This window comes from Oncorhynchus mykiss, chromosome 5, assembly GCF_013265735.2.
Source record: "Oncorhynchus mykiss isolate Arlee chromosome 5, USDA_OmykA_1.1, whole genome shotgun sequence".
Classification (NCBI taxonomy): domain Eukaryota; kingdom Metazoa; phylum Chordata; class Actinopteri; order Salmoniformes; family Salmonidae; genus Oncorhynchus; species Oncorhynchus mykiss.
The window spans coordinates 58,570,666-58,594,548 of record NC_048569.1 but is presented as its reverse complement, the minus strand read 5'-3'; the positions used below and the strand labels follow the sequence as shown (position 1 = coordinate 58,594,548).

Below are 23,883 nucleotides of genomic sequence, written 5' to 3'. Positions count from 1 at the left end.
ACTTTAGACCATCCCCTCGCCCATACCCGGGCGCGAACCAGGGACCCTCTCACCACCATGCAATACAGCGTACCAATAAGTGCTTCAGCCTGACTCAAAGGCTCAGAGGACGGGGTAAAAACGATGCAGAAACATCAGCAATAGCCTGCAGCCTATGTTCTTTAAAAATAGATGATCTATCTCAATGCATACCTCTTGAGTATCCTTACTTTCATTTTCATGAATAGTCACTCTGTGAAGTTTCCTGAGGTGAGGTTTTTTAATGCACCACAATGCATCACACACCTGTAGTTGGTCCACGAGGTTCATCTCCAAATTGTCCTTGTGACTCCTTTTTCTTACTGTAATAGAGAACAGTGTTGATTGTCTTGTCTTGATGAGCTAGTAAAAATTATATGAAGTCCAGCATTATTGTCTGTTTAGTGTTACCAGGCACAACTAGCACAATGTCTTCAGCGCAATACAAAAATTGTATCATACTCACAGTTTGAAGTTTACACAGCACCAGTGTTCATGAGTAAGGTCCTAAAAAGGATAACATAGAAATAGTTGGAAATTATCACTTTTAATACAGCACATGACAGCACAGAACTCCAACTTTGGCATTAAGCAAGTCAGGTACAGTGGGGCAAAAAAGTATTTAGTCAGCCACCAATTGTGCAAGTTCTCCCACTTAAAAAGATGAGAGAGGCCTGTAATTTTCATCATAGGTACACTTCAACTATGACGGACAAAATGAGAAAAGAAAATCCAGAAAATCACATTGTAGGATTTTTAATGAATTTATTTGCAAATTATGGTGGAAAAGAAGTATTTGGTCACCTACAAACAAGCAAGATTTCTGGCTCTCACAGACCTGTAACTTCTTCTTTAAGAGGCTCCTCTGTCCTCCACTCGTTACCTGTATTAATGGCACCTGTTTGAACTTGTTATCAGTATAAAAGACACCTGTCCACAACCTCAAACAGTCACACTCCAAACTCCACTATGGCCAAGACCAAAGAGCTGTCAAAGGACACCAGAAACAAAATTGTAGACCTGCACCAGGCTGGGAAGACTGAATCTGCAATAGGTAATGTGGGAGAAAGATGTACATATAGGAAGAAACTTAATACTGTACCACAAGAGAAAGATACACTTAGAGTGCATTTGCCATTCTGGTAAAATGCATTGTCTATTGTATGGGACAGGAGGCCAGAGTAAGGCCATGAGAGCATAGGACAGCTGGACAAACCAAGGTCAGAGGGACATACAAAGGAGGGGGTCAGCCAAAGGACCAACTGATGGACTATAGACATAGGGCATATATTTTTAAGACATGAACAGAAGAGACACATAGTCTACTAGTCCTAATAAGGACAAGCCAAACATAAGGGGCCCATAGGATAAGATGGGCATGTATTATTTTTGGGACATGAAGAGGTCCTGTCACCATTATAACTTGACTGAAAGCAGATATGGGCGTTATTGGGCGTGAACAAGCAGGAAGCACAGATTGAAAGATAATGGTGGCAGATGGACTGAGGGAAGTAACTTCATTTGCATGTGGGATGGACTCATATGTTGTATGTGTATAAATCAGAGCCAGTGCTCTGGAAAAGTGTGTGTTCCACAGACCATCTAGGCTTCCGATATGTTTGTATTAAAAGCCTATATTGAATTCACAAGTTCTTGTAAGTGTTAAATTTTGTTACGATTCTCCACGACAGTAAGCAGCTTGGTTTGAAGAAATCAACAGTGGGAGCAATTATTAGGAAATGGAAGACATACAAGACCACTGATAATCTCCCTCGATCTGGGGCTCCACACAAGATCTCACCCCATGGGGTCAAAATGATCCCAAGAACGGTGAGCAAAAATCCCAGAACCACACAGGGAGACCTAGTGAATGACCTGCAGAGAGCTGGGACCAAAGTAACAAAGCCTACCATCAGCAAGGGCATTGACGATGAAAAGTGGCTGGGTCTTTCAGCATGACAATGATCCCAAACACACCGCCCGGGCAACGAAGGAGTGGCTTCGTAAGAAGCATTTCAAGGTCCTGGAGTGGCCTAGCCAGTCTCCAGATCTCAACCCCATAGAAAATCTTTAGAGGGAGTTGAAAGTCTGTGTTGCCCAGCAACAGCCCCAAAACATCACTGTTCTAGAGGAGATCTGCGTGGAGGAATGGGCCAAAATACCAGCAACAGTGTGTGAAAACCTTGTGAAGACTTACAGAAAACATTTGACCTCTGTCATTGCCAACAAAGAGTATATAACAAAGTATTGAGATAAACTTTTGTTATTGACCAAATACTTATTTTCCACCATAATTTGCAAATAAATGCTCTTAACATCAGAAGGCCTTAGTAAGACAAACATCAAACATGTCAAATGGTTCTCATTCTGTTCACAAGTTTTAGAAGAAAATGAGGACTGAAGATAACAGGTTAGCAATAGGGCTGGGAATTGCCAGGGACCTCATGATACGATATTATCACGATACTTAGATGCCGATACAATATGTACTGCGATTCGATGTTCCAAATATATTGCTAACCATATATCCGCTGCAGTGTGACGAGAGAACCATGAGAAGCAGTTTAGGTCAGTCATGGAAATAAAAGGGCTGAAAAACCAATTGGCTCCCTATTTCTAAATGCTATGAAGATAAAATACTGTAGTTTTGATGCAGGTACAACTAACTAGCGCAAAAATATTGCGATATTGCACATAATGGTCGCAGGTCACAGGATCCGACATGAATCTCAACTCAAAAAAGTTATTTTTTTTGTGCAGGGGCCCCCAATCCAAAAACGAAGTTGATCACTATCCAAACAATCTGTAAATGTAATAGACATGGGCATTTAATACACAATACATTATAGTCAATGTGGTATACCTTGTGAGGCACAGAAGCATATCAGTATGACAATAGTAGTAGATTAGACTCTACAAGATGGCAGCTACTTACAGAATCATGCAAAACATCATGAATATGTTCCATAAGGCAATGAAAATCCGGAAGTAGCGTAGACTCTGGAGGAACTCTCTGATGTTGTCACCTAAAACAAATACGCCATGGTGTCATTTCAGATTTATAGAGACCTTCATTGTGTGTTCATGTGTAACGGATGTGAAACGGCTAACTAGTTAGCGGTGGTGCGCGCTAAATAGCGTTTCAATCGGTGACGTCACTTGCTCTGCGACTTTGAAGTAGTGGTTCCCCTTGCTCTGCAAGGGCCGCAGCTTTTGTGGAGCGATGGGTAACGATGCTTCGTGGGTAACTGTTGTTGATGTGTGCAGAGGGTCCCTGGTTCGCGCCAGGGTATGGGCGAGGGGACGGTCTGCACACAAATGCCCTATTTAGCCGGCACCACCACTGATCCGGGTCCGGATCATCCGGGTGAGATCCGGGTCACGGCACCAATGTAACAGTATAACTTTAGACCATCCCCTCGCCCATACCCGGGCGCGAACCAGGGACCCTCTCACCACCATGCAATACAGCGTACCAATAAGTGCTTCAGCCTGACTCAAAGGCTCAGAGGACGGGGTAAAAACGATGCAGAAACATCAGCAATAGCCTGCAGCCTATGTTCTTTAAAAATAGATGATCTATCTCAATGCATACCTCTTGAGTATCCTTACTTTCATTTTCATGAATAGTCACTCTGTGAAGTTTCCTGAGGTGAGGTTTTTTAATGCACCACAATGCATCACACACCTGTAGTTGGTCCACGAGGTTCATCTCCAAATTGTCCTTGTGACTCCTTTTTCTTACTGTAATAGAGAACAGTGTTGATTGTCTTGTCTTGATGAGCTAGTAAAAATTATATGAAGTCCAGCATTATTGTCTGTTTAGTGTTACCAGGCACAACTAGCACAATGTCTTCAGCGCAATACAAAAATTGTATCATACTCACAGTTTGAAGTTTACACAGCACCAGTGTTCATGAGTAAGGTCCTAAAAAGGATGACATAGAAATAGTTGGAAATTATCACTTTTAATACAGCACATGACAGCACAGAACTCCAACTTTGGCATTAAGCAAGTCAGGTACAGTGGGGCAAAAAAGTATTTAGTCAGCCACCAATTGTGCAAGTTCTCCCACTTAAAAAGATGAGAGAGGCCTGTAATTTTCATCATAGGTACACTTCAACTATGACGGACAAAATGAGAAAAGAAAATCCAGAAAATCACATTGTAGGATTTTTAATGAATTTATTTGCAAATTATGGTGGAAAAGAAGTATTTGGTCACCTACAAACAAGCAAGATTTCTGGCTCTCACAGACCTGTAACTTCTTCTTTAAGAGGCTCCTCTGTCCTCCACTCGTTACCTGTATTAATGGCACCTGTTTGAACTTGTTATCAGTATAAAAGACACCTGTCCACAACCTCAAACAGTCACACTCCAAACTCCACTATGGCCAAGACCAAAGAGCTGTCAAAGGACACCAGAAACAAAATTGTAGACCTGCACCAGGCTGGGAAGACTGAATCTGCAATAGGTAATGTGGGAGAAAGATGTACATATAGGAAGAAACTTAATACTGTACCACAAGAGAAAGATACACTTAGAGTGCATTTGCCATTCTGGTAAAATGCATTGTCTATTGTATGGGACAGGAGGCCAGAGTAAGGCCATGAGAGCATAGGACAGCTGGACAAACCAAGGTCAGAGGGACATACAAAGGAGGGGGTCAGCCAAAGGACCAACTGATGGACTATAGACATAGGGCATATATTTTTAAGACATGAACAGAAGAGACACATAGTCTACTAGTCCTAATAAGGACAAGCCAAACATAAGGGGCCCATAGGATAAGATGGGCATGTATTATTTTTGGGACATGAAGAGGTCCTGTCACCATTATAACTTGACTGAAAGCAGATATGGGCGTTATTGGGCGTGAACAAGCAGGAAGCACAGATTGAAAGATAATGGTGGCAGATGGACTGAGGGAAGTAACTTCATTTGCATGTGGGATGGACTCATATGTTGTATGTGTATAAATCAGAGCCAGTGCTCTGGAAAAGTGTGTGTTCCACAGACCATCTAGGCTTCTGATATGTTTGTATTAAAAGCCTATATTGAATTCACAAGTTCTTGTAAGTGTTAAATTTTGTTACGATTCTCCACGACAGTAAGCAGCTTGGTTTGAAGAAATCAACAGTGGGAGCAATTATTAGGAAATGGAAGACATACAAGACCACTGATAATCTCCCTCGATCTGGGGCTCCACACAAGATCTCACCCCATGGGGTCAAAATGATCCCAAGAACGGTGAGCAAAAATCCCAGAACCACACAGGGAGACCTAGTGAATGACCTGCAGAGAGCTGGGACCAAAGTAACAAAGCCTACCATCAGCAAGGGCATTGACGATGAAAAGTGGCTGGGTCTTTCAGCATGACAATGATCCCAAACACACCGCCCGGGCAACGAAGGAGTGGCTTCGTAAGAAGCATTTCAAGGTCCTGGAGTGGCCTAGCCAGTCTCCAGATCTCAACCCCATAGAAAATCTTTAGAGGGAGTTGAAAGTCTGTGTTGCCCAGCAACAGCCCCAAAACATCACTGTTCTAGAGGAGATCTGCGTGGAGGAATGGGCCAAAATACCAGCAACAGTGTGTGAAAACCTTGTGAAGACTTACAGAAAACATTTGACCTCTGTCATTGCCAACAAAGAGTATATAACAAAGTATTGAGATAAACTTTTGTTATTGACCAAATACTTATTTTCCACCATAATTTGCAAATAAATGCTCTTAACATCAGAAGGCCTTAGTAAGACAAACATCAAACATGTCAAATGGTTCTCATTCTGTTCACAAGTTTTAGAAGAAAATGAGGACTGAAGATAACAGGTTAGCAATAGGGCTGGGAATTGACAGGGACCTCATGATACGATATTATCACGATACTTAGATGCCGATACAATATGTACTGCGATTCGATGTTCCAAATATATTGCTAACCATATATCCGCTGCAGTGTGACGAGAGAACCATGAGAAGCAGTTTAGGTCAGTCATGGAAATAAAAGGGCTGAAAAACCAATTGGCTCCCTATTTCTAAATGCTATGAAGATAAAATACTGTAGTTTTGTTGCAGGTACAACTAACTAGCGCAAAAATATTGCGATATTGCACATAATGGTCGCAGGTCACAGGATCGGACATGAATCTCAACTCAAAAAAGTTATTTTTTTTGTGCAGGGGCCCCCAATCCAAAAACGAAGTTGATCACTATCCAAACAATCTGTAAATGTAATAGACATGGGCATTTAATACACAATACATTATAGTCAATGTGGTATACCTTGTGAGGCACAGAAGCATATCAGTATGACAATAGTAGTAGATTAGACTCTACAAGATGGCAGCTACTTACAGAATCATGCAAAACATCATGAATATGTTCCATAAGGCAATGAAAATCCGGAAGTAGCGTAGACTCTGGAGGAACTCTCTGATGTTGTCACCTAAAACAAATACGCCATGGTGTCATTTCAGATTTATAGAGACCTTCATTGTGTGTTCATGTGTAACGGATGTGAAACGGCTAACTAGTTAGCGGTGGTGCACGCTAAATAGCGTTTCAATCGGTGACGTCACTTGCTCTGAGACTTTGAAGTAGTGGCTTTTGTGGAGCGATGGGTAACGATGCTTCGTGGGTAACTGTTGTTGATGTGTGCAGAGGGTCCCTGGTTCGCGCCCGGGTATGGGCGAGGGGACGGTCTGCACACAAATGCCCTATTTAGCCGGCACCACTACTGATCCGGGTCCGGATCATCCGGGTGAGATCCGGGTCACGGCACCAATGTAACAGTATAACTTTAGACCATCCCCTCGCCCATACCCGGGCGCGAACCAGGGACCCTCTCACCACCATGCAATACAGCGTACCAATAAGTGCTTCAGCCTGACTCAAAGGCTCAGAGGACGGGGTAAAAACGATGCAGAAACATCAGCAATAGCCTGCAGCCTATGTTCTTTAAAAATAGATGATCTATCTCAATGCATACCTCTTGAGTATCCTTACTTTCATTTTCATGAATAGTCACTCTGTGAAGTTTCCTGAGGTGAGGTTTTTTAATGCACCACAATGCATCACACACCTGTAGTTGGTCCACGAGGTTCATCTCCAAATTGTCCTTGTGACTCCTTTTTCTTACTGTAATAGAGAACAGTGTTGATTGTCTTGTCTTGATGAGCTAGTAAAAATTATATGAAGTCCAGCATTATTGTCTGTTTAGTGTTACCAGGCACAACTAGCACAATGTCTTCAGCGCAATACAAAAATTGTATCATACTCACAGTTTGAAGTTTACACAGCACCAGTGTTCATGAGTAAGGTCCTAAAAAGGATAACATAGAAATAGTTGGAAATTATCACTTTTAATACAGCACATGACAGCACAGAACTCCAACTTTGGCATTAAGCAAGTCAGGTACAGTGGGGCAAAAAAGTATTTAGTCAGCCACCAATTGTGCAAGTTCTCCCACTTAAAAAGATGAGAGAGGCCTGTAATTTTCATCATAGGTACACTTCAACTATGACGGACAAAATGAGAAAAGAAAATCCAGAAAATCACATTGTAGGATTTTTAATGAATTTATTTGCAAATTATGGTGGAAAAGAAGTATTTGGTCACCTACAAACAAGCAAGATTTCTGGCTCTCACAGACCTGTAACTTCTTCTTTAAGAGGCTCCTCTGTCCTCCACTCGTTACCTGTATTAATGGCACCTGTTTGAACTTGTTATCAGTATAAAAGACACCTGTCCACAACCTCAAACAGTCACACTCCAAACTCCACTATGGCCAAGACCAAAGAGCTGTCAAAGGACACCAGAAACAAAATTGTAGACCTGCACCAGGCTGGGAAGACTGAATCTGCAATAGGTAATGTGGGAGAAAGATGTACATATAGGAAGAAACTTAATACTGTACCACAAGAGAAAGATACACTTAGAGTGCATTTGCCATTCTGGTAAAATGCATTGTCTATTGTATGGGACAGGAGGCCAGAGTAAGGCCATGAGAGCATAGGACAGCTGGACAAACCAAGGTCAGAGGGACATACAAAGGAGGGGGTCAGCCAAAGGACCAACTGATGGACTATAGACATAGGGCATATATTTTTAAGACATGAACAGAAGAGACACATAGTCTACTAGTCCTAATAAGGACAAGCCAAACATAAGGGGCCCATAGGATAAGATGGGCATGTATTATTTTTGGGACATGAAGAGGTCCTGTCACCATTATAACTTGACTGAAAGCAGATATGGGCGTTATTGGGCGTGAACAAGCAGGAAGCACAGATTGAAAGATAATGGTGGCAGATGGACTGAGGGAAGTAACTTCATTTGCATGTGGGATGGACTCATATGTTGTATGTGTATAAATCAGAGCCAGTGCTCTGGAAAAGTGTGTGTTCCACAGACCATCTAGGCTTCCGATATGTTTGTATTAAAAGCCTATATTGAATTCACAAGTTCTTGTAAGTGTTAAATTTTGTTACGATTCTCCACGACAGTAAGCAGCTTGGTTTGAAGAAATCAACAGTGGGAGCAATTATTAGGAAATGGAAGACATACAAGACCACTGATAATCTCCCTCGATCTGGGGCTCCACACAAGATCTCACCCCATGGGGTCAAAATGATCCCAAGAACGGTGAGCAAAAATCCCAGAACCACACAGGGAGACCTAGTGAATGACCTGCAGAGAGCTGGGACCAAAGTAACAAAGCCTACCATCAGCAAGGGCATTGACGATGAAAAGTGGCTGGGTCTTTCAGCATGACAATGATCCCAAACACACCGCCCGGGCAACGAAGGAGTGGCTTCGTAAGAAGCATTTCAAGGTCCTGGAGTGGCCTAGCCAGTCTCCAGATCTCAACCCCATAGAAAATCTTTAGAGGGAGTTGAAAGTCTGTGTTGCCCAGCAACAGCCCCAAAACATCACTGTTCTAGAGGAGATCTGCGTGGAGGAATGGGCCAAAATACCAGCAACAGTGTGTGAAAACCTTGTGAAGACTTACAGAAAACATTTGACCTCTGTCATTGCCAACAAAGAGTATATAACAAAGTATTGAGATAAACTTTTGTTATTGACCAAATACTTATTTTCCACCATAATTTGCAAATAAATGCTCTTAACATCAGAAGGCCTTAGTAAGACAAACATCAAACATGTCAAATGGTTCTCATTCTGTTCACAAGTTTTAGAAGAAAATGAGGACTGAAGATAACAGGTTAGCAATAGGGCTGGGAATTGCCAGGGACCTCATGATACGATATTATCACGATACTTAGATGCCGATACAATATGTACTGCGATTCGATGTTCCAAATATATTGCTAACCATATATCCGCTGCAGTGTGACGAGAGAACCATGAGAAGCAGTTTAGGTCAGTCATGGAAATAAAAGGGCTGAAAAACCAATTGGCTCCCTATTTCTAAATGCTATGAAGATAAAATACTGTAGTTTTGATGCAGGTACAACTAACTAGCGCAAAAATATTGCGATATTGCACATAATGGTCGCAGGTCACAGGATCCGACATGAATCTCAACTCAAAAAAGTTATTTTTTTTGTGCAGGGGCCCCCAATCCAAAAACGAAGTTGATCACTATCCAAACAATCTGTAAATGTAATAGACATGGGCATTTAATACACAATACATTATAGTCAATGTGGTATACCTTGTGAGGCACAGAAGCATATCAGTATGACAATAGTAGTAGATTAGACTCTACAAGATGGCAGCTACTTACAGAATCATGCAAAACATCATGAATATGTTCCATAAGGCAATGAAAATCCGGAAGTAGCGTAGACTCTGGAGGAACTCTCTGATGTTGTCACCTAAAACAAATACGCCATGGTGTCATTTCAGATTTATAGAGACCTTCATTGTGTGTTCATGTGTAACGGATGTGAAACGGCTAACTAGTTAGCGGTGGTGCGCGCTAAATAGCGTTTCAATCGGTGACGTCACTTGCTCTGCGACTTTGAAGTAGTGGTTCCCCTTGCTCTGCAAGGGCCGCAGCTTTTGTGGAGCGATGGGTAACGATGCTTCGTGGGTAACTGTTGTTGATGTGTGCAGAGGGTCCCTGGTTCGCGCCAGGGTATGGGCGAGGGGACGGTCTGCACACAAATGCCCTATTTAGCCGGCACCACCACTGATCCGGGTCCGGATCATCCGGGTGAGATCCGGGTCACGGCACCAATGTAACAGTATAACTTTAGACCATCCCCTCGCCCATACCCGGGCGCGAACCAGGGACCCTCTCACCACCATGCAATACAGCGTACCAATAAGTGCTTCAGCCTGACTCAAAGGCTCAGAGGACGGGGTAAAAACGATGCAGAAACATCAGCAATAGCCTGCAGCCTATGTTCTTTAAAAATAGATGATCTATCTCAATGCATACCTCTTGAGTATCCTTACTTTCATTTTCATGAATAGTCACTCTGTGAAGTTTCCTGAGGTGAGGTTTTTTAATGCACCACAATGCATCACACACCTGTAGTTGGTCCACGAGGTTCATCTCCAAATTGTCCTTGTGACTCCTTTTTCTTACTGTAATAGAGAACAGTGTTGATTGTCTTGTCTTGATGAGCTAGTAAAAATTATATGAAGTCCAGCATTATTGTCTGTTTAGTGTTACCAGGCACAACTAGCACAATGTCTTCAGCGCAATACAAAAATTGTATCATACTCACAGTTTGAAGTTTACACAGCACCAGTGTTCATGAGTAAGGTCCTAAAAAGGATGACATAGAAATAGTTGGAAATTATCACTTTTAATACAGCACATGACAGCACAGAACTCCAACTTTGGCATTAAGCAAGTCAGGTACAGTGGGGCAAAAAAGTATTTAGTCAGCCACCAATTGTGCAAGTTCTCCCACTTAAAAAGATGAGAGAGGCCTGTAATTTTCATCATAGGTACACTTCAACTATGACGGACAAAATGAGAAAAGAAAATCCAGAAAATCACATTGTAGGATTTTTAATGAATTTATTTGCAAATTATGGTGGAAAATAAGTATTTGGTCACCTACAAACAAGCAAGATTTCTGGCTCTCACAGACCTGTAACTTCTTCTTTAAGAGGCTCCTCTGTCCTCCACTCGTTACCTGTATTAATGGCACCTGTTTGAACTTGTTATCAGTATAAAAGACACCTGTCCACAACCTCAAACAGTCACACTCCAAACTCCACTATGGCCAAGACCAAAGAGCTGTCAAAGGACACCAGAAACAAAATTGTAGACCTGCACCAGGCTGGGAAGACTGAATCTGCAATAGGTAATGTGGGAGAAAGATGTACATATAGGAAGAAACTTAATACTGTACCACAAGAGAAAGATACACTTAGAGTGCATTTGCCATTCTGGTAAAATGCATTGTCTATTGTATGGGACAGGAGGCCAGAGTAAGGCCATGAGAGCATAGGACAGCTGGACAAACCAAGGTCAGAGGGACATACAAAGGAGGGGGTCAGCCAAAGGACCAACTGATGGACTATAGACATAGGGCATATATTTTTAAGACATGAACAGAAGAGACACATAGTCTACTAGTCCTAATAAGGACAAGCCAAACATAAGGGGCCCATAGGATAAGATGGGCATGTATTATTTTTGGGACATGAAGAGGTCCTGTCACCATTATAACTTGACTGAAAGCAGATATGGGCGTTATTGGGCGTGAACAAGCAGGAAGCACAGATTGAAAGATAATGGTGGCAGATGGACTGAGGGAAGTAACTTCATTTGCATGTGGGATGGACTCATATGTTGTATGTGTATAAATCAGAGCCAGTGCTCTGGAAAAGTGTGTGTTCCACAGACCATCTAGGCTTCTGATATGTTTGTATTAAAAGCCTATATTGAATTCACAAGTTCTTGTAAGTGTTAAATTTTGTTACGATTCTCCACGACAGTAAGCAGCTTGGTTTGAAGAAATCAACAGTGGGAGCAATTATTAGGAAATGGAAGACATACAAGACCACTGATAATCTCCCTCGATCTGGGGCTCCACACAAGATCTCACCCCATGGGGTCAAAATGATCCCAAGAACGGTGAGCAAAAATCCCAGAACCACACAGGGAGACCTAGTGAATGACCTGCAGAGAGCTGGGACCAAAGTAACAAAGCCTACCATCAGCAAGGGCATTGACGATGAAAAGTGGCTGGGTCTTTCAGCATGACAATGATCCCAAACACACCGCCCGGGCAACGAAGGAGTGGCTTCGTAAGAAGCATTTCAAGGTCCTGGAGTGGCCTAGCCAGTCTCCAGATCTCAACCCCATAGAAAATCTTTAGAGGGAGTTGAAAGTCTGTGTTGCCCAGCAACAGCCCCAAAACATCACTGTTCTAGAGGAGATCTGCGTGGAGGAATGGGCCAAAATACCAGCAACAGTGTGTGAAAACCTTGTGAAGACTTACAGAAAACATTTGACCTCTGTCATTGCCAACAAAGAGTATATAACAAAGTATTGAGATAAACTTTTGTTATTGACCAAATACTTATTTTCCACCATAATTTGCAAATAAATGAATAAAAAATCCTACAATGTGATTTTCTGGATTTTTTCCCCCTCATTTTGTCTGTCATAGTTGAAGTGTACCTATGATGAAAATTACAGGCCTGTCATCTTTTTAAGTGGGAGAACTTTCACAATTGGTGGCTGACTAAATACTTTTTTGCCCCACTGTATGTGTAAATGAGGATAGCTGGTAGTTATGTCTAAACTGGGCTACTGTAGTTTGCTAAAGTTAGTGAGCTGGCAAAGAAGGTGCTAGCTAGGCTTGCTCAGCCACACATAGGCTTTGCTGTTAAGTTAACAGTGTTGGGAAAGCTACTCTGAAAATATAGCTTACGAAGCTACCAATTACTTAACACTGGAAGAAGTTAAGCTACACTAAAGCTACCCTTAAGAAAAATATAGTTTACTTCAATAAAGTTACTTAGGAAAAAAAATACTTTCACAAACTACTTGGTGAAAAAATATATCTAAATCTAAAATGTCAGACTGCAAATTGCAAGACAGATCACTCTGTAGTCAGATGTTAACAGGATGTGTGATTTTTGCCTATTAAACACAAAAAGTGTTTCAAGTGAGAATTAGGCAGGTCTGATGCAGGAAAATAAAGGAAATTCTTGCCTACCTCACCCATATTTTTTTTGTTGCAAAAAAAGGGTGTAAAGTTCCAGTAGTTACACCACTACATGGCAAAAAAAAGTAATTACTGAAAACAGTACCGACATTTGAAGTTACTACCACCAAGCTACTGCAAAAATATATTAGTCAGTTGTACAACTGAATGCATTCAACTGAAATGTGTCTTCCACATTTAACCCAAACCCTCTGAATCAGAGAGGTGCGGGGGGCTGCCTTAAATCGACATCCACGTCTTCGGCGCCCGGGGAACAGGGAGTTAACTGCCTTGCTCAGGGGCAAAACGACAGATTTTTACCTTGTCAGCTCGGGGATTCGATTGGTTACTTGCCCAACGCTCTAACTACTAGGCTGCCGCCCTTATTAAATACTATACTGAACAAAAATACAAATGTAACATGCAACAATTTCAAACATTTTACTGAGTTACAGTTCATATCGGAAATCAGTCAATTGAAATAAATTCCTTAGGCCCTAATCTATGGATTTTACATGACTGGGAATACAGTTATGCATCTGTTGGTCACTGATACCTTAAAAAAAAGGTAGGGTTGTGGATCAGAAAACTAGTCAGTATCTAGTGTGACCACCATTTGCCACATGCAGCGTGACACATCTCCTTCGCATAGAGTTGATCAGGCTGTTGATTGTGGCCTATGGAATGTTGTCCCACTCCTCTTCAAAGGCTGTGTGAAGTTGCTGGATATTGGCAGGAACTGGAACACGCTGTCGTACACGTCGATCCAGAGCATCCCAAACATGCTCAATGGGTGACGTGTCTGGTGAGTATGCAGACCATGGAAGGACTGGGACATTTTCAGCTTCCAGGACTTGTGTACAGGTTCTTGTGACATGGGGCAGTGCATTATCATGCTGAAACATGAGGTGATGGCGGCAGATGAGTGGCATGACAATGAGCCTCAGGATCTCGTCACGGTATCTCTGTACATCCAAATTGCCATCGATAAAATGCTATTGTGTTCGTTGTCTGTCGCTTATGCCTGCCCATACCATAAACTCACCGCCACCATGGGGCACTCTGTTCACAACTTTGACATCAGGTAAACCGCTCGCCCACACAACGCCATACACGTGGTCTGCAGTTGTGAGGCCGGTTGGACGTACTGCCAAATACTCTAAAACAACGTTTATGGTAGCACGCTCCCTCAAAATTTGAGACATCGGTGTTGTGTTACGAAACTTCACATTTTAGAGTGGCCTTTTATTGTCCCCAGCACAAGGTGTGTAATGTGTAATGATCATGCAGTTTAATCAGATTCTTGATATGCCACACCTGTCAGGTTGATGGATTATTTTGGCAAAAGATAAATGCTCACCGACAGATGTCAAAAGATTTGTGCACAACATTTGAGAGAAATAATATTTTTGTGCTTATGGGCAGTTTCTGGGATTTTATTTTAGGTCATGAAACATGGGACCAACACTTTATAGATGTTGCGTTTTATACTTGTGTTCAGTATAGTTGAACTACACTACTCCCCGACATTGTAATTTAAATTAGCTAGCTTGCTAACAACAACAATCAAACTACACACTGGCTGGTTGAAACAAAAGGCCACGATTATCACATTCCTCGTTGTTAAAATATAATTAATCTCTTTATTACGTAGTTGTTTTCTTTGGTTTCATAATAAAAAGTCCAGCATTACCCGAATATCAAGAGATCCCCGATCATTTTGTCCACAACACAGGCGCTATACTTCCGCGAAAATCGTAAAAAATTGTCGAATGGCTGAAGTGTAATCCTAGTGCGAATTCAATACGCCGATTCGGTTGCAAAACGTTTCTTAAACGGAAGAAAATGGGGAGGGACCTCGCTGAATTGGTCCAATAGAAACTCTAGTTTTAGTTGTAAATGGTTCCGTTTTGCAACTTGTTGGACTAATGATTACACCCATGGAATATGTTCAGTAGAGAGAACGTTTTGAAAGGGGAAGCCACATGGAAATATAATCAACCCACGTAGGGGGTAATAAATACATGGAAACAATTAGCTTTGGACATAGGCCCGTATACTCCTATTTTATATTCAGCACTACTTTGACATCATTTTGACTCCTAGTTTAATCAATTATACAATTCCGTTTTTCTAGCCACTAGGGAAGCCCGTGCGCCAATGTGTAGGCCTACACTAGCTATCGCACCGTTTTTTCTCACAATAAACTCTTTCCGCAGCATATTCACGGAACCACATAATCTGCAGAGCTATATGTTCTTTCTACAACTACATCTCATAGGTTTGGCTTGGTCAAATGTACTACAACGCGAACACACGATTTCAGCCACCCCATAGGTTTATGGAGGCACATGATGAATAAAATTAGGCTTCAGACCCTTCATTTATCATCATTAGGCCAGTTTGTTAAACAAATACAATCCTAAAGGACCGAGGTTACATGAATATAATACATCATAAACATATTCTACCTGATTTATCGCAAATGTCTTTATTGTAGGCTACCATAAGCAGGTGCCAGGTGGAATTGACTATCTCAATACAAATATTATTATGAATCTGTAATAGTTTTTATTAGGCTATCAATATACGATGCTGCATTGATTTTTCACATCAGGTTCCAAAGCCAACGTTACCCACGATTTAGGCCTATAGAAAAACGTGTTATCGTAAAATAAACCGTAAACCTGTATAGTGACATGCGCATCGTGTCATCTCTTTCTTTCTCCCCCTCTCTCTTTCTTTCTTTCTTTCTCTCTGTCTCTCTTTCTCTCTCTCTCTGTGTGTGTTATTTGCAGAGCACTATGGCAAATCGTCAATATATTTCTTAGGCCAGCTATCGTTCAAAGATTAGATTAAATAATGTATATAGCTGCATATCTGATCAAAATTGGGGACCCAAAAATAAAAGCCAATCTGTCATTTTTCAACCGTAGCGACGAATTACATGGGGAGCTGACAAATAAGACCAGCTGGAATAGAAAAAACGCTCGGCCGAGAACAAATTATAAAGCTGTGCAGATGAGGTATATTAATAGGAGGGCTTGAGTGGCACAGTCTTTTTACTCGTGAAGACGTGGAGCTTCGTGGCGAGTCGCCGGACAACTGACATTCTAGTGATCATAAAATACACGCGGTAGTGTTATAAATCTTAAATCATGGACGTGTTGGAAGTCCTCAATTTGGGCGATGTTGCCCAAAATTTCTCAAAAATGGGAATGTTTCCAGTTTTTGATCTTGCTTATTACATCGTGTCCATACTCTACCTCAAGTATGAACCAGGTTAGTGGTATTTTTTCCCCTTTACATTCATGTTAAAAAATGAAATCATTAGTTGTAATGGATTTATAATTGTGAGGCTGAGTAGCCTGTAATTAGGTAGGCTATTGAATATAATACAGGTCAACGTTGAATAGGTTATGGGTTGTCAACCCCCCAAAATTATAACACCAATAGATACATGTACCAATTCAAACATTAATTTGTCAATTTATACATAGGCCTACTATGGAAATCGTAATAAACTTTTGATAACTTGGAAGGAATTTGAATTTGTCCTATGAATAACATTGGCAGCAGCGGCTTGGCCTACTTTGAGAGAGGAATTAAGAAACCCTTTTCTTTAATACCTCACATTTCCCAACATTTAACCCTTTAAACAGAAAGGGTCTCCTGTATGAAATCTGAAGAGACCCGTTGCATACCAAAGCTTTGGCCCCCATGCAATAAATAGAATGTCCTTAAATAGATGTCTCTGGGCTGGCTACACACTACAGAAAGTCTCCTCTGCTTCGGAGTAGGATTGTTCACAGCCCGTTTGTAATTGTGTTCGTAAGACCTCATTGACATTGTATTAATCAAAAGTGAAGTTTACAATACTCCAGAATATATGCAGCCAAGCCTCTTAGAGACCAAAAATATGTCCAAAAGCAAGTATGTTGGCCTCGAAATGAACATGTCTAATACAATCCCAGGACTGTTCTACCCTTCTGGATATCCCTTATTCACCCAAGTAAAGGTACACTGAATGAAGAAATTGCATTTGTTCATTGTGGAATAAGTTTTAAATTACTTCAATATTTTATTATTTACTCATTGACACATTTTCGTGTTACAAGTAAATGATAGTGGTCTATAAAACCTGGTATCAAAATACTCTCATTCCCTACCTTGCCTTTTTGGCAAAATCTTAGTAAAATCTTAGTAAAGACAGGTGGAACGTTTTTTTTCTCTCCAGTAATGGTTCAAAGAAGCCTCGTGAGCTCCTAGACCTATGTAAACCAATCACTTATCAGTGGTTCCCTGGTTCCTCATGAATGAGTTTGGAGGCTGGGGTGTTGAGGGTCAAGGTTTATGTCAGGCCTGCCAGTTGCGTTGTGAGGCAGGAAAGCAATCGAGCAGCGTGTATTTTTAGGGTGCAACAGTTTTCTGTCAAACAGCAGGCAAATCACTCCTACACCCAGAATCACACCTGTTATTTTAGATCTTGACAGTTCTGGTGCCCAATAGGGGGACACACATTACTCCACAATCTTACAACGATCCATAGATGTTTCAAACACCTTATTATAGTAGATATGCTTTTGAAAATGACTTGGGTTGTAGTGAAAGACTTGATTTCCCTTTCCTCGTCCCAGTAACACAAATGAGTAGAGTTAATTAATAACTGAGTAATGGATGAGTAAAAGGATTCAGAGACTTTCTCGTGTGGTGTGTACTGTAACGTTGCCCTTGAGTAACTCACTCAATGGTGGGAGTGACATGAGTGGATCATTACTATAATAGTATACTGCTGGTATACATTTGATGTGGGGATGAGAGCTAAGGAAGAACCAACCAAAACATAATGGTACACACACACACACGGTAATACTTTATAATAACTTTTATGAATAAGCATTATTAAACAATTGATAAACTATTAATAAATGTGTAGTTCGTGGTTTACTAATCTCCAAGTTTGTGTGCGTCTGTAAATTGTTGTTCGTATGTGTATGTTTGTATCTGGTGTGGGGATTTGTGCAAAAAAATGGAACATTTTATATTATTAAAAAATATATATATATTTATTTATTTATTTATTTTACTAACGTCCAGAAACATTTCTAAGCATTATAAGCATTACAAATCACGAGTATTTATTTATGAAGCATTTATGAAGCATTTTTAATTGGTTATTTATTAATGTTACTATAACGTGTTACCAGTCTGACTTCACGTGGAGAATATATTTAAATCCTGATTCTTCTGCAGGGTCAGTAGAGGTGGCTCGCAAGAGCCCCGTGGCCTCTTGGCTCTGTGCCATGCTCTACTGCTTTGGGAGCTACATCTTAGCAGACGTTCTGCTCGGCGGTTGCCCCCTGGACTACTTCCAATACAACAGCCACATCCTCCTAGCCTCCGCTATTTGGTAAGATCCTTTTAAATGATTAATGTGCTTATCTACATACATTATTGGGTTGTTTTTTTTAGAAAGTGCAAAACCTGTGTCTGTATATGCCTAGGATTGTTGAAATAGGCCAAATTGAATTTGGTGTAACATTGATAGTAATTATTTCAAAATTATTTAGAAAAGTTGTTGTCAAGTAAAGTAAAAAACTGCCACAACATTATTAAAATGTACTCTTTTGTTTCTCTCTCGTTCACTAAAATGTAACAACAGGTACCTCGTCTTTTTCTGCCCTCTTAATCTGTTCTACAAATGTGTGGCTTTCCTGCCTGTAAAGCTGGTGCTGGTAGCCTTAAAGGAGGTTGTCCGCACTCGTAAAATCGCAGCTGGTGTGCACCATGCCCATCATGCCTACCATAACGGCTTCCTCATCATGGTCATCATCGGCTACGTCAAAGGTTGGGGTCTCCCTGCACCCCCCCCCCTCCCCCCCCCCATAGCTACTATTGCAACCTGTAGGACTTTCCTTGTGTGTGTCCATTCTGTAAAGGAGCGAGATACAGACCTTTGTCCTAATTATTTCTACTTTCTATTTATATCCTCCCAGGATCAGGAGTGGCTCTCATTTCCAATTTTGAGCAACTGCTGCGTGGTGTGTGGAGGCCCGAGACCAATGAAATCCTCAACATGTCATTGTGAGTTGATTTTCCTCACGACTCTGTGGTTGATGTCAGCCGTCGACATTTGTTTGCTGCCTCCTCAAGCAGAAGACGATTTTCAGAAAATGTCTGGCTGTTAGAAACCTAAGCTGTTTCAGGACGACCTACGGGGTTCCCAGCTCTAGTTTTTGACAGCAAGACAATGCTCTCCTATTACAGCAAATAATCTGATATTGATATTTACACCCACAACTTCTGAAGGTATCAGGTAGTTGCACAACTGTATTTGAAGGCAATCGAATGCATTTACTGATTCTCCAGGAGAATCATCATTCATGTGTAAATGGGGCTGAACTATCCATTTTAAAGCTGACAAATGTATAACAATGGATATTTTCTATCAAGAGAAATGTTGTGACTTTGTCTGATGTTCATAACATTTTCCCTCTCCAGCCCTACTAAAGCCAGTCTGTATGGAGCCATTTTGTTTACACTTCAGGAGACACACTTGCTTCCTGTGTCCAAGACCACCCTCATCTGTCTTTTCACTGCGTTCATGGCTACTACAAAGGTAGGTCCTGGAGTCCATACTAGAGAGTGTGCATCATACAGTGTTTGGGGCAAATATGCTTTAACTCAAGCAATTGTGCAAATTAATTAACACAAATCCTTTTGTAAAATAATTGTCAATATGCAGTTCATATTCTGAACAGATTTTTAAACGGAATTGATCTCGACCCTACTGCTGTACTTACCTACCTCTCCCTTCCTATTGTTTGCTATTAGTATCAGCAATTAAACAAACTTGATAGGGATCCTACTCTATGGCAATTTTGTTGTCTCAACTAGATAATTGCACAAACTAAGTAAATATTTTCACACTTATGATTTCTATTTCACTCAGGTGATTTTGACCGCCCGCCACTCTCACGGCTCTCCCTTCGTCCTCATCGAGTCTTGGGTGTGCCACTTGCTCTTTGGCTCCCCTCTTGGAGGTGGTGAGGAGGAGCACCATGCTGCCTCTGCCCCTGCACCTGTCGCCCCTGTCTCACCAGTCAAAACCAAGGAAGAGTTTGGCGAAGGCACCCGCAAGAGGAAGTCCAAGAAAGCAGAGTAGCACGCAAACTACTACACCAGTGAAGGGGAAAAAAGGTCCCCACCGCATCCACAAAACGCAACTGATCTCCCCTCATGGTCCAGCCTTCTGTTTAGACATGATGGAGTCTCCCATTCCTTGCTGGGGAAAGGTGCAGTTTGATGTTTACCAAATGAGTCCCTTTCTATTGAAGGAAATGGTGCTTTCTATGTCATATCACACTGTATGGGGATTCTGTAAATAGCTCACCAAAGTCTCAGACTTAAATCATCGTCCCAGCCAGTACATATCTACTTATTTATTTATGTATTTATTGTGAAAACTGTGAACATCTCTCCTACTGTGTGCAACAGCATGTGGTGAACAGTGTTACTGCAAGTTACTTTTTTGTTTTAGGATGGCCTTTGTTTCCAGTGCTTCTGCTGTTAGCTATACATGTTTTTGGTTTAAACCCAGTCAGACCTATTTCAGTAATGTAAAGAAATTGGATCAAAAGCACAATCTGACCCTTGATCAGACAATCAGACCACAGAATCAATCAGACAATAATATAATGTGAATAATACATGGCTGCTTTTTACAAAGAAAACTAGTGAAAGTAATGTCCTTTATTAATAAAGGCAGGTCAGAATTCTTATGTGGTGAGAGTTTTTGATTCAGTTGTTTACTATGATATTGGGATATGTTGTTTAATGGTTACCGTTAATATATGCGGCTGCTGGGCATTCATTCAGAAATGTGCAATATAAAAGTACAATTAATTTTGTTTACAAAAGAGAGGGTCACAATACCAGACAGAGATAAATAGTATGAGGGGAAACTGCCACTGTACCCACATACAACACATGAAATGACTCCCTGAAAAAAATAAAGGTTAATAACATAAATACACAAAAGTAACCTTTTAAAAGACACAACAGACGCAGGTATTTAAGGAGAAAGTTAAATGTCTTGATATACTTTTCCATAAAGAAGTTGAAATTACTCAAGTGCAGTGTCATTACAAAATCATCTTCAGGGGTTGTCGTACTGAGCTCAAAATGGTGTTGTAACCTGAAGCTACCTCTGTGTCTGTTTGCCCTAGTCCCACTTCCTGTCTTTTGTAGTACAGCTAATGAACCATCATTGATTAACTTTACAGAACGTCACAACCCCTGACCTCTGACCTTACAGTCCTCTCAGACAGTGGAAGCTGCTAAGTGGAGGACGGCTCATAATAATGTCTGGAATGGAGTCAATGGAATCATATCAAACATGTGGTTTCCATTTGGTTTATACCGTTCATTTGACTCCATTCCAGCCATTACTATGAGCCATCCTCCCATCAGCAGCCTCTACTATCTCAGCAGTAGAAGAGGTCACTGACCAAACACAAGCATTCCCTTTATTTTCCCTCCTCATAGAAATGTTAGCTTGTTTTGTATGTCCCTCAATCACACCTCAAATATAGAAAACAATGCTGTTTTTCAACTGAAACCAAAAGACATCACTAAGAGCGCTACACTGAGTATACAAAACATTAGGAACACTGGCTTTTTCCATGATATTGACTGACCAGGGGATTCCAGGTGAAAGCTATGATCCCTTATTGATTTCACTTGTTAAATCCACTTCAATCAGTGTAGATGAAGGAGAGGAGACAGGTTAAAGAAATATTTTTAAGCCAAGAGATAATTGAGACATGGATTGTGTGCCATTCAGAGGGTGAATGGGCAAGACAAAATATTAAAGTGCCTTTGAACAGGGTATGGTAGTAGGCTCACAGGTTTGTGTCCAGAACTGCAACGTTGCTGTTTTTTTTACACTCAACAGTTTCCCGTGTGTATCAAGGATGGTCCACCACCCGAAGGACATCCAGCCAACTTGACACAACTGTGGGAAGCATTGGAGTCAACATGGGCCAGCATCCCTGTGGAATGCTTTTGACACCTTGTAGAGTCCATGCCCGACAAATTTAGGCTGTTCTGAGGGAAACTCAATATTAGGAAGGTGTTCCTGATGTTTGGTATAATCAGTGTATTGAGGACATGTTGAAATATTCAGTGTAGTCTCAGTTTCTTCAACCTAGCTAAGACTTTAAACACACAGCAACGTTTTCCAGAGTTGAATTTCAACCATCAAAGGTGACTTGCAAGGGAACAAGTCATGCGTCATCTTGTTTCCTGCCAACCTTCGAGTGCATGTCCAAAGAACAAGGAAACGTCAACATCTTGGGAAAGAGATGCATACAAGCCTCACCAACACCGAGCCTTCCCTTTTCATGTACCCTCTGACAGATAGCTGTTTGTAGAGAGAGTTGAATAGACAGTCAAATGTAGTGTCATTTTGTTTCCTTTCTGACATCACCATTGAAGTCAGGGATTCTTGATTTGCTTTTCCAGCGAGGGACCAAGAGGAGGCTTCTCTGATGCTGAGGGTTAGGGAGAGAGCTGAGATAAATGTACTGGAAGTCATGAAATCCAGTCAAGGTGCATGCACCACAAAACCTCAGGGGTGCCTGCACTGCAATGTAACCAACATCTGCTAGTTCCACTACTGGCAAACAAGACATACAACACACAAATCCACCAACGCAAATGAGTTCAGCTTTCCATGCAGACACTGGTAAATTAGGGTTCAAGCAAAATTTGGAATGGATATGAGTCCCTTTTTCCTTTTACAAAAGGTGTGATGTACACAGTTGTCATAACTCTCCTGTGAAGATCTGAAGGATCCAGTTACAGTGGGTTCGCTCTACAGCGTGCTCTCTCTCGTAGAGGGGGAGAGCGGGAAGTCGGCTGTTTTATGGCGGTCATAAAATACGCTGCCCATATGCTCTGTTGTGTTTGAGATTGGAATGTAAACTGTGGAACACAGAGAGACCCTTGGGCATCAAAAGTTTGAATAATTAAACAATATTTCTATTTTTGAGAATGTGGGAGTGGTCCGTGGACACTTAAGGGACAGTCATGACGAAGTTGTTTCATTTGGTGACCTCATGAAAGACAGGAGATCCACATTACTGTACCTCTGATTGTGTACACTTTTTAATGATCAGATGTACATCTAGATGTTGGATAAAATGAATGAGTAAATATGAAACTATTTGTGAAAAGATGTAATGTGATGCTCGCCTTCTAAATGAGAGTGTGGAGTTTCATATAAAGTTTAACTAGTCAGTGGCCACACCTCCGTGAGCCAGACAGTACATCAGGCGTCATGGAACCACCCTTTTCTACTCCAGAGTATAAAACCACCCGTGACAAAATGTACATTTCATTCCAAAGAGACCGACGGTAATCCAGATATCTCGAATGGTTAAGAAGACTAGAAAACATGCAGTTGACGCTACATGTGAAATGGTTAAGAACTACAACTCTATAGGCCGCAGAGACCATAAAGAGTGTAGCATTGGCTTCACGGCTGGAAATGGTTAAACTCTGAGACTATCGATTACTACAAAATGAGAGCAAATCCTAGACGTAGAATTACTAGTCTGCAGCTGGAAATTACGTAAGGCTAGTACGAGAATACCGACAACCGCGGAAACATCTATTCTATGGAACGACCATCTTTATGCCTGATGTATCCATTACA

The 23,883-nt window shown here is 41.2% G+C and overlaps 1 protein-coding gene and 1 long non-coding RNA gene across 51 annotated transcripts in view; one reads left to right on the top strand and one right to left on the bottom strand.

The window, feature by feature from the left end:
- The window catches only part of LOC110524154, a 40,492-nt gene extending 25,485 nt beyond the window's left edge, over positions 1-15,007 (bottom strand). For 31 of the 50 annotated variants that reach the window (XR_005051801.1, XR_005051783.1, XR_005051797.1 and 28 more), the window contains exons 1-12: positions 14,857-15,007; positions 10,722-10,762; positions 10,523-10,578; positions 9,770-9,860; positions 7,301-7,341; positions 7,102-7,157; positions 6,375-6,465; positions 3,906-3,946; positions 3,707-3,762; positions 2,954-3,044; positions 485-525; positions 286-341 (exon numbers count right to left, since the gene is read on the bottom strand). This is a non-coding gene — a long non-coding RNA (uncharacterized LOC110524154). Of the gene's footprint in view, positions 1-192; positions 382-484; positions 526-2,953; positions 3,045-3,613; positions 3,803-3,905; positions 3,947-6,374; positions 6,466-7,008; positions 7,198-7,300; positions 7,342-9,136; positions 9,638-9,769; positions 9,861-10,429; positions 10,619-10,721; positions 10,763-14,856 lie in introns of those variants that run through there. The other 19 variants (XR_005051774.1, XR_005051817.1, XR_005051805.1 and 16 more) reach the window with 18 other exon arrangements.
- A 930-nt stretch (positions 15,008-15,937) lies between these two features.
- Positions 15,938-21,291, top strand: LOC110524152 (trimeric intracellular cation channel type A). The gene is made up of 6 exons (XM_021603537.2): positions 15,938-16,445; positions 18,417-18,573; positions 18,826-19,010; positions 19,160-19,247; positions 19,665-19,782; positions 20,116-21,291. Exons 1-6 carry the CDS (start codon positions 16,322-16,324, stop codon positions 20,326-20,328), a joined length of 885 nt encoding a protein of 294 aa, XP_021459212.1. The 5' UTR covers positions 15,938-16,321; the 3' UTR covers positions 20,329-21,291.
- Positions 21,292-23,883: the final 2,592 nt, after the last annotated feature.

Bases quoted from the DNA above. Each gene is read 5' to 3' on its own strand.
- LOC110524152 (XM_021603537.2), top strand. From the start codon at position 16,322: ATGGACGTGTTGGAAGTCCTCAATTTGGGCGATGTTGCCCAAAATTTC. The intron at 16,446-18,416 runs GTTAGTGGTATT...ATTCTTCTGCAG, and splicing joins CTACCTCAAGTATGAACCAG to GGTCAGTAGAGGTGGCTCGC. The intron at 18,574-18,825 runs GTAAGATCCTTT...ATGTAACAACAG, and splicing joins CTCCTAGCCTCCGCTATTTG to GTACCTCGTCTTTTTCTGCC.